At 34.9% G+C, this 11,453-nt stretch overlaps 1 protein-coding gene across 1 annotated transcript; it reads right to left on the reverse strand.

Moving 5' to 3' along the window:
• Positions 1 to 37: 37 nt before the first annotated feature.
• On the reverse strand, positions 38 to 10,921 carry LOC130798619 (conserved oligomeric Golgi complex subunit 2). Its single transcript, XM_057661679.1, has 12 exons — positions 10,306 to 10,921; positions 10,009 to 10,215; positions 6,041 to 6,377; positions 5,472 to 5,633; positions 5,244 to 5,343; positions 4,934 to 5,149; positions 4,733 to 4,841; positions 3,874 to 4,074; positions 3,159 to 3,263; positions 1,409 to 1,534; positions 1,182 to 1,316; positions 38 to 985 (listed from the first exon to the last, which is right to left on the reverse strand). Exons 1-12 carry the CDS (start codon positions 10,795 to 10,797, stop codon positions 872 to 874), a joined length of 2,304 nt encoding a protein of 767 aa, XP_057517662.1. The 5' UTR covers positions 10,798 to 10,921; the 3' UTR covers positions 38 to 871.
• Positions 10,922 to 11,453: the final 532 nt, after the last annotated feature.

An 11,453-nucleotide genomic window follows, 5' to 3' on the forward strand; every position in this document is an offset into this window, starting at 1 on the left:
TTGACTCAAATTTAGTGTTTGACAAATAAAAATATTTAAATTTGAATTTCAGTTAATTTTACAATTGTTTTAAAACATTCAAATCTTGTCATACTTAAATTTCCTATTTATAAATTCATGATTAAATTTCACAATTTAAAATAAATTACTTGTCTCCAAGCAAAATTGAATATGATTGCTTTGATGGTTTTTTTCACATAGGTAGCAGTGGCACAATGCAGTGCTAGTTTCACTTAGCTTGTGCATTATGATATCATCATTTATAAATTCCACTTTAACTACTATGTATTGATAGCTAGATATATTATTTATCAAAGTATTTTTGAGTTCAAATTTGAGTTGAAGAATTCAAACCACGATTGAAGTTCATCAAGCTTTGAGTTCAAGCAAACTCGGGTATTCATGTCGAACCAAGCAAACACAAGCTCGATCCCCTAGTATGGTATTTCATTGGGTTTGACTCGTGTCAAGCTTTGCCGTTTGTCTAGCAAAATTACCTCATGTGCAAGACTGCAAATGTTGCACATACTTTGTTGGGGTGTAGCGTCACTCTTGGAATTGAATCGATAGTTTTCCCATAGTAACACATGATGCAGAAGTATCGAATCTGTCAACCTCAAATTCATGGACTACGAACACATGATCCTGCAAAATGAACTTTTAACCAGCACTGTACATTATACAACAATTTATTACCTCGATAGAACTTTCAACGAGCACTACTATACTATGAACAAAATTTTGAAGGTACACGAATAAATCCTGTTTTTGAAAAAATTACAGGGGAATATGAACCACAAGACATTTCTATATTCACTACGCAGGTTGAGGAACAATATTTTCTCAAATCTCAGCATAACTAAATAGGATACTAAAAGACTATTGTGCTTTGCTTATCTGCCGGAGCCACACACTCCCACAACAATTTGTATTCTTGAAATTCAGTAGCATCAACTCCAAGTGATGCTAGATTACGCCCGTACTCCTGACAAGGGAAAATTTTGAGGGAAAAATGACCGAGTTAATAAGATTAGATATCAACTTTTATCTTGGGATTCCAAATAGAAACAGTGGCCTTCTGATTGGGACAGAAGGTTTGAGCTCTTTTACATGAGCTCAAGATTCGACAACTTTAACATATCAGTATGATAAGCAAGCAATAGGTGTAAGAGAAATGGCACCTGTATATCAAGGAACAACTGCATGCAAATTTTGTCAGTATTAGATACATTATGGTCAGACACATCAGAGCTTGCTCCAGCTCGCCTCTGTGCGCCTTGACGGATTCTCAACAGTGAACTTTCAGTTTTCCTTGCCTGTGAAATAAGCAAGAATCAAGTCATAACTTTTCCACTATTAGGGATCTGAAAACAATAAACTGATGTTTCATGGAAATTGACACACATACCACATTAACTAGATCAGAGGCCATCTCATAATAACTTTTGGTAATCTCTGATGCAGTACCTCGCAGGATTGCTTTTGTTGTTGAATTGTCCAGATATGTGGTCGCTCTGTCTCCCTCCAAGAAAGCCTACAAGAAATGCGCATTTTAATTTACTAAACAAGAGGCCTCGCGTTTTCCTTGAACCGTTTATTGGAAGAGGGGGATACCTTGCTTGAAAGATAGAAACTCCAGCAAAGAGAGTATCAAGTTCCGAAGGCACATAAGATGATATATCTAATTGAATTTGAAAAATGCAGAATAGCTTGCAATGAAGGATTCAAAACACCAACTAAAATAGCAAGAGTAGAACTAGGGCTGCAATTGAATAAAAACTCAACATGTACACAAACTGCTCCAGAACAAGCTTACAAGCTCAATCAAAGCATGTCCATTAAGATACACACAAACATGAACAGAATTTGCATTACAATATCGAGCCGAACTCGAGCCCCTCAAGTTTAACTCGATAATGCTCGCAAACATCTCATTCATAGGCCCTATCATCACCCAAAGAGATCTCAACAATATTAAAAACAGAACAAAATGAAGCCTTGTGCATCCCACAAAAAAAGAGTCTAAACCCACCGTAAAATATTTTCCTAAATAGCCAAAAAAGCTCAGATTTGGATGTCCTGTATCAAAATAAATGTCTTGTACTCCCTCAGTTCCTATTGATGTTCTCACCAAAAATATTCTATTTAAGGAGAGAGAAACTTAATGATTTTTCAACGATATTTACAAGTTAAATTATATCTATGTGAGATCTAGTTGAATTTGTCTCGACATAGAATTTTATAAAATACTTTATATAATTTTATATCAAATGTATTTATAGATATTGAGCCTCAAACACATGCATTGAAAACCGTGCAAAAAGCAAATGGAAACATTAAATGGAAACTGGGGGAGCAGAATTTTCCTTCTTTAATTTAACAGATATTGCAACTTTTAAATGCTACTTTCAATTTGATTACATAAATTGGGCTTGTTTGAGGTTGATACACAAATCCTTCCAAAAAAAAAGGTTGACACACAAATGAGAAAGCTCAAGTTGAGCTCAAACTACTCAAAGTCTCAAATGCATAATGAGCCAAGCTTGAACTAGAAGTTTAAAAGCTTGTTCCATGTTCAAGCACTCAAAGTTCTAACAACAAGCAACCTCTACCCAATGTCAGTTGGCTTCCAACTTTCAAGTCCCACCTCAGCAAGGTTTAGGTGGTCGAATGTATGCAACCTTAACAATTTTGTAATAATTAATTGCAAACATAAGCACTGAAATTTCTTATCAAGATAAGTTCCAACACACCGAAATTACGCTGGATTGACTTGTTCGCAGTCCCAAGTAGAAAAAGAACGCCAAAGGATTCAATTTTCATTTTAACAAAGAGACATTTACAACTTTAGGACATTCTGAGATTTTGAAAAACCTTTTTGTTTTGGAAAAATGAAATGAAAAACCAAATACAGATTCAACACAGCCAGCAAGCCCAGTAAAGCCAAGGGAGCCAAATAGAAAAGGTATTAACAAAAATAGCAAAGGCAACATAGCAGTCCCCAAGACAGAAGACAGAAGACACAACAAAGACAACAAGACTACGTTAGAAGCAAATTTGCTTGACTTTTTATCAGCGACGAAGTTTCATTGACTGGATTATGAGAAGGCTGGATTATGAGTTGTATCTTGATAGGATGATGCATCAAGAATGCTTACCTTGAGATGATGAAGTATTGCCGTGACATAAGGAGAATGACGGACAGGTAGAGGTTTGTTAGTCATCCTGTATGTCGCTGAAATTCCCTTCAGCTGTTTTAGGTCCTAAATTTGTAAGATCGAAATCATCAGCGAAATTCAACTTGGAAAACTTATAGCTACTGAAAGGGATTAGAACTTATGCAATGTCCTCAACCCACTACAAGTAAAAAAAAAATATTAAAAAAAAAAAGAAAAAAAAACTTTCCATTAAGTATGCCTATGTCTAGGCATTGAAGCATTTTAAACTGGGTACCAGGAGCTAAATATGAGTGTAATTCCATTGAAACTATCAAATAGCAAATCACTCACCTACTGGTTACCAGTCATGCCATTCAAAAGGAATCAAAGAAAAACTGATAGCAAGGGATGTAATTTTCATGATCCACTTTAACTCACCATTATTGTTTGAAAAGCTATATACTCTGGAAATGGCCATAAGTAAAGAATCATTCTACATTATTCTTTATTAACTGTTACCTATATCCATATAGCTTTGTTATCTAAATCACTAGTAGATAAGCTGAATGGAAAATCAATTTACTTGCAACAGGAAAGTAAAAGGAAAAACACAAAACAACATCTAGTCTTACTCAGTACAAACCACTTTCAAGTTTCAACCAAATCACTCTTTTTGAAGTCTAAGAGACTATTCCATCATGAAATGATGCCTCACCTCAACAGACTTCTCAACCAACGCATCTATGATAGATATTGTCAATGGTGTAATCATAGATTCCAATGATTTTCCACTTTGTAATATGCTCTGTTTCACAGGATCCAGCACTTCTGTGGGACAGGAAGAAAGAACATCTAGAACATGTCCCACATAGTCGCCACAAATCTCTTTCACAATGAGCTTTACGTCATGCACAACCTGAAAACCAATTTGACACGCTTAATCATACAACTCAGTTAAAATCTTGAAATACAATATCTTGCAGAGTTAGAAAGTACAGAGTACATCAACATTAACACAGATAAGTGGGAGTGCGATATATATCATGAAAATTAAAAGCAATATATGTTTTTATAATGCTCACACATTAAATTAAGAAGGCATCAGAAAAACAGACATCGCCTTTGGACTCTTAGACAATTCGCATGCTAAAAGGTCATAACCACTCTTAGGAGTGTTTGGTGAAGAAGGGATCGAACCAGCTTATTCATTCAACCCTCCGAATCCCAAAACTAAGATACATGGTGAGCTTACAGCAGAGTATCAACCTTATTGAGTGATGAGTTTGTTTTTTTCTTTTATGGGACATTCCTGCTTTACTCAAGTCTTTAGGTCTTTATTTTCCCAAGCTAAAGTCTACAATGGCAATCAATTATCCCACCACCGCAAATTGGCAACTCAAGATTAAAACTGAGAATATTGGTAAGCACATAGCAGTTATGCCTCAAGCTGCAAGCTAGCACGCATGCTAGTCGAAGTTGAGCTTGATGCTAATTTCAGATTAGCAACATGACTATCAATATAATCAACAAAACCATAAGGACAAATGTTAAAATAAGAGAAAGGGAGTTCATACATAAATAAAATCCTCAGGTCCAGCAGAGATCGCCCACTCAGATCCAGGGTTCGCATTGGTATGACCAGGTTTCCGAGCATTGAGTCCATATGACAACCAATTAGAATACCTGTTTAATGCAATTGTCAATTCAAATGATCATGAATCACAGACTGAAGGTCAACGGAGATATACATAAAGTACAAATCCTTTTAGCACGACCTTGAGATAAGCTGCAACGACAGACGAAGAAACTTGTCAGAACAAGGTAGGAGAAGCACATTTTCACTCCAACAGGCCCTCAAACTCTCCAAGAGAGTAACACTTTGTTTCAAAGTCAAAGCTAGAAATTTTCCATCCTCATGATGTGCAGTTTGTTCCACTATTAGGCTGGGAGATATAAGAGCAGAATCCAAAGCCCCTGCTATTTCTTGAAACCTGAACGTATTGGATCTCATAAGTCATAACTTACTTCCATTATCATGAAATATCCATTTTCTAACTTTATTGGTATCTAAGTTGCATATGATACCTCAATGAAAAGTAAGCCCCAAGATTCCATTGCTTTATGAAGTCAACATATGCAGGCTCTGCTCTGAATTTAGTAACGGCATATCTAGATGTACAATAACCTTAACAACAGAAACTCTACAATTAGAGTTGAATATACACAATCTCAGAACTAAGGTAAGTTTCAGAAGACTTTTCCAATGCACATATAAGTAACAAATTGATAATCAAAGTTTTACAAAAACCTTACCTTCCAAATGGGTCAAAAAATCTATACTTGATCTATAATTTTTCAAAAATTCCGTAGGCCTTCCAGGTGAGAAAACTCCAGGCTTTCCTTTCTGAATTGCTGAAAGAACCTCTTTGAGGATTGAATTAGCCAAAAAGTCAAAAACGTGAAAGCCAGCATTCTCTGCATAAGACCAAAAGAACTTGATGATTAGGATTTTCAAATGGTTGAAAAACTTTTTGTTCATAACAGTTTGATGATTTCCAGATATAAGTAACAGAATTATTAAATATCTTCAAACAACTGTATCAAACAATTGAGAAATACTGTAACATGCAGAAATCTAACAATGTTATGCAAAATTGTCCACCTACATCATACCCAAATAGGCAAAAAAAAAAGGGGACAACAACTTCTGCACAACTTGAACTCTGACTGGCTGAGTTCACATCTGTGACCAATATAATTATTATCACATCATAAAATACTACAAGATGTAACATCAGCTGAAAAGAAAATTTAATGCAACAGAAACTCAGATGTCTATCAGAATGCTGAAAACAATGAGACTATATTATACGCCACCATACCTCTTGAAGAAATTTTCAGCAAGAATGTACATTCTCTCTCTATACATTGTTTCATTTCTTTGTAATCAGCTTCCAGTTCATCCCCAGAAGCCACACCAATCAACCCTGAAGAACCATGTGGAATAATCTTCTCTATAAGAGGGGCAACAATGGTAGTACGGAAAATTTCTTCGGCATTTCTAGTATTGTCGATTGCAGCATAAGCCCGTAAGCAATTGTATATGGCATTCTCATCTTGGTGCTCTAAACCATCTAAAAAGCAATGTCCCAAGCTCGCATCTAACAAGAGGCTAGCACTTTGAAATCTCTTCTCAATGTTCTGAATAAAAGGTAGGTCCTGTACTGCCATAATGGACAAAAAAAATGAGCAACAAGATATATGCTGGATACATACATATGAGAATAATTGTAACGTTTCCTCCAAAACTGAAAACAAGTAGATCAAGTCCAACTATACATTATTATGTACCAATTGAAGACACGCCTCCAGCCTTAGTCATTGAAAAAAATCTCCAATTTCCATCTTCCTTTGAGTCACATCCCTAATTAATTTTGTTATAGGTAGAGAAGCAATTGTACTTCTTGAATGTTTGGCTACTCAAAAAAGCCATCTTTTCTAAATCTAGGCTTATTGACGTTTGTCCTCTGGGTTATCAACCACTATTCCAAGTGTTGATCTATATCGCATGTCAAAACCAATGTTGAAAAAAGTGTGTCCAAGACACACCTCGAGAGCAAAGCCCAAGGTCCACTATCACAAGCACTTAAATGGCCCAAGGAGGCATTTTCTTTGCAGCACAAATAAGGCAAAAACAAGGCAATGGAGGCACTCTACACAGTATTTTGTGTTTGTTTTTCGCACAAAGGGTCTTTAATTTTAGAGAATGCGCCTCATTTTAAGGAGACACGCATGTCATGTCACGTGTTTTACCTCCAAGCTCTAAGACCCCAGTTGCCTTAGTCATACAATAAGTTCATCAGTCTAGTGCCTTCCCAAAGATTTGGTAGAAAATATGCTTATAGTTTTAGCAAGTTTTTCTTGTTGACTTTCATGTGCTAGTCGTGCGTGCTGATAAGATGGATGCTCCTGTTTTGTTGGAGACTGTTAACAACACTAATATTGATATGGGAAGTGAGACTTTTTCCTTAGGATTTTAGGTGATAAAATATAATATATAATCTAAGGATTGTAGATATATCATACATTGTCAGTAAACACTCTCACTATGCTATTGATAGGAGTGAACCAAAGATACATAACGGAATTGTAATTAACTACTTCTCTTATTCTACTAACGAGCACCAAATGCATTGTGTTCTTGGAAAAAAATAGCTTTGCATCGTAGGTCTCTAAAGGAGGTGTTCTCAGTGACAAAGCCTAGTAAAATTAAACTCCAAATAATGGTTCATGGTCCACAAATCAAGCCAAGGCTGCAAGCATGCGACAAAAAAGGCTACCATAGATACCCACGAGAAAAGGCTCAGTATGCTAAGGAAAACTCAACATGGAGTTTGAACTCCTCAAATAATTCCTCAAATGTCTCTGAAGGGAAACCTGAAGTTTTAGAATACTAATATTTTCCTTTGTTTTACTTAAGTCCAATAGATGAAGAGCACAAGAATTTGTTGCGGATAAGCATGTGCCAATACCATAGTCACATAATGTAAGCTCAAGCAACAGTGTGCATACCCAGAGAAATGGGAAATTCAAGGCTCCAACAAATCTACATGCTATAATGTTCAAGCTCAACGAGAGACCTTCACGTTTTTAAAGCAATAAACCCCTCTTTAAATTTGGCATACCTAATATCAACCACCATGCCCACCGTACCCAGATGATCAACCACCACAACATAGTTCCCATAATGTTGGTTCCTTTTCTAGACATTAGTTTATGTTAGGTTTTCCCTCATTTAGTTACTTTGTCTTATTTATGTATAAAGAACAGTGTTGAACTTTAATTTAGTCATACTAGTGATGGTGTTCGTTTGAGGTTTACAGTGGTAATTTGGTCAAAATAGGTTTCATTTCATTTAAATTGGAGGTGATTTTATGATGATGATTTATTGACTGACATTGATGTTTAAGATGCTGGTGGTAGAAGACTTGACAGTGAAAGTTGTAGTGGTGAAGGGTGGTAGTGACAATTGGAGTGGTGATAGCTTAGAGCCTCAAAAAATTAAATATTTCCATCAGCCATCTTTAATATGGAATGAACCGCTAGACAAAAGCATGAGGACTGCATCATTAGTACTGAGATAAAACGCAATAGATAGAAAGAAAAAAAGAAACAAGGTAATACTTGAATCTTGATTAGGATCTCAAGGGCCACCCGATTTTAGTTGTGTCCAATCCAACAACACATTGCACAAGCCCAAAAATGACTTAGATAATATCATAGTTTTCCCTTTCGAGGAAAAAGCCTTTCGACATTGAATGTTTGTAAATCATTTCAAAATTAGGCCATCGATTAAACGGACCTAACTAGTGTTAGAATTTATAAGATTTATAATTTTTTATGGTAATGGCATGACAAATTCTGTGCACTCCTTATTTATGTGATGTTTGCAATTAAGACTCAATTAAAGAAACCTTTTGTTAGCACAAGTCACAAGGATAAAATTGTATACATTCAACTCTCCCAAACAAGCATACATGGGATCTACTTATTAACATTAATGGAACGTTGTTGCTTTGATAGTCTTTGAGTTAATATGCAAACCAAAAAAATAAAAATTGGGGATTCATTCAACTTTTAGTTGATGATAGTCTCAATTGGTTTTTATCACTATTCATCCATCAATCTTAAATTGTATTTATTTTTAATCTATAATTGAATATATAGTCAAATAAAATTGTATTTGATTCTTCGTGATCTAAATTCTATTAATATTAATTTTTTATGATCTTTAATTACGCACAGGCGCACAGCTAGAAATATTATGGAATGAATTAGTGTATTAGATATTGCGTAGAACCAATTAGGACATTTACAGAGAAATGGAATGAGTAAATGGGATGTCACTTATAAGCCTATAACTAACAATAATAGATTTTGGGTTGAATAAATTACCATGATTACTTTAAAATGTTGATTGTAGAGATGTTGTCTCCGCACTAAGAAAACCCAAATGCACGCGCTTCAAATAATATTTTCTGTTAAGCCAAGACCGTTTCTTAAAAATGTTATATAGAAGAAAAAAGGAACGCTACACCATAAAATCTACATAGAACCTTTAGCCCTCTGTCAATATGATACGATGTGATGTTGTTCTTCCACTATGATTTGGAGCTAAATCAACATTCCTAAACACTAATTGTATATATAATGTTATCTAATATAGAAATACCTGCAACACCTAGGCCAAAAGGCCATAGGTCGATTGTAATCAATGGATTCTACCTTCAATGGCAAATCAATAACAAATACTAACTATAAGATCAAACGTTGGTTGTGATAATGGGTTATGCATAGATGGCGTGACAAGAAAAGCTTTGTGATACAATTTACAAGAAAAGTGTTATTTGACAATCTAGGTGCAGCCGATAAATGGGATTAAGACGAACAAACTTAAGAACCCCACTCATTACAATTTGTTTCCAAATAATGATTTACACAACCACAACTACTCCTGTGATTCATACGTTCAAACATACTTTATGATGCCAATCAATGAAACTTGAAACCCTTGTTTTTATCACCAGTCACTCTATCTAAAAAATGCCCCCCAGCTCCAAGGCTTTTGAAAAATGAGCCGCAACAACACTAAAATGAGGAAGATATCATAACAATCTAGCTCATAACGAAAGGTAATTCTTTGTCAATATTTATTTTCTGTAATCTTAATTTGCTATTATTTATTTGAAAATAAGGTTGAAATAAGCATGAGAAGAGATAGATGCGCATGATCCAAAACAAACACAACATGACAGTGAAAGCAACAATGAGAGTAAGGAGGAAAAGAGACCTTTGCGTGACCCATGTAGAACTTCAATCTGTTCATTTCACTGGCAATTCTCTCCAAAAGCATGCTCTGAGTCTCCCTCACATTTGATTCATTCTCTGATTGTTGCACAGCTATACCATTGCTAATATGACTCCTCTCTGACGCATTCAAGTCTCCATTCGACCAATCAGCAGCAACACTTGGCAACTCCTTTATTAACTTCTCAACCTAAACCACAATTTGATCATACACACCCATTAACTCTTTGCAACAAAGTAAACTAAACCATAAATATACAAGCTAAAATATGAATTATACCTTGGAGACGACATGAAAAGTATCGAGAAGCAATTCCAAAACCTCCCTAGCATTAGCGGCATCAGCTCTTTGATTCAAACCATTTTGAAGTGAAACAAGAGATTGTTTAACAGATTCCCTAAATGCAGAAATCTTATCCCTGAGATCAGACAATGGCGCACGCATTCGAGCAACGGAAGAATCAACATCCACGAGATGAGTAGTTAGATTAACAAAATCATTGTAATCCCTATTGATAAGATCAACGAGCTGGTGTTTAAGAGAAGAGAGATGAGATTGAAGCTGAGATCTGAGAGTGTCGAAAGGAACAAAAGTTCGGAGGTCCGAGATGTAAGATTCGGAGTCAAAATCAGGGGAGAGAAAGAGATCTTTCTTGAACCATAATGGAGTTGAATCTTCAATCGGGTCGCCGAATAGGTCTGTGTGCGTTCGCTGTGTAATTGGTGTTGGTGTTGGTGTTGGTGGCGCCATTGATAGATCTGCCGACGCCATTGTAATCTTTAAGCTTTCTCCTTAACTACTGAATGTTAAAACTTCAGTTTATGTATGTACACCAAAAGATTCAAGAGCAGGACTGCAGGAATTTCAATGAATTAACAAAAACAACAAATTTGTGATATTTTTAAAAAAATTGAATAATAAACCAATTTAATCAGCTGAAAATAAAACTATTTATTAATTATTTTTAAATAAATTTATTTATTAGGTATATTTGCTAAAAATAAACTGACATATTGTTTATAACAATTTTTATGAATTCTTTGCAAGTCAGCATTAGGAATAAATAATAATTGAGTTTATTTTCAACAATTATACCAAATAAGTAGTATTTGAAAATAAATAATAGTTGAGTTTACTTTCAGCGAATTGAACAAAAGTTAATTTTTTTTACGATTTCCCCAAATACTATATAGGGAGTGCTACATTATTATTGGGTTAAAATTGCAAAACAAATAATCTAGAGCAAATCGTGTATGAGACCGTCTCATAGCGAGCCAGTTTTATATAATTAGCTCAATTATTAAAGAGAATGTTTTAATTACGAAAGTGAATGATTTAATTAATTTAGTTATGGTATTTAGCCTAACTTAAAATTGTTTTATAATCAAACGATCTTAAATGAGAATATGTAAATAATTTTACACCAT

Source organism: Amaranthus tricolor, chromosome 13 (genome assembly GCF_026212465.1).
Source record: "Amaranthus tricolor cultivar Red isolate AtriRed21 chromosome 13, ASM2621246v1, whole genome shotgun sequence".
Taxonomy (NCBI): Eukaryota; Viridiplantae; Streptophyta; class Magnoliopsida; order Caryophyllales; family Amaranthaceae; genus Amaranthus; species Amaranthus tricolor.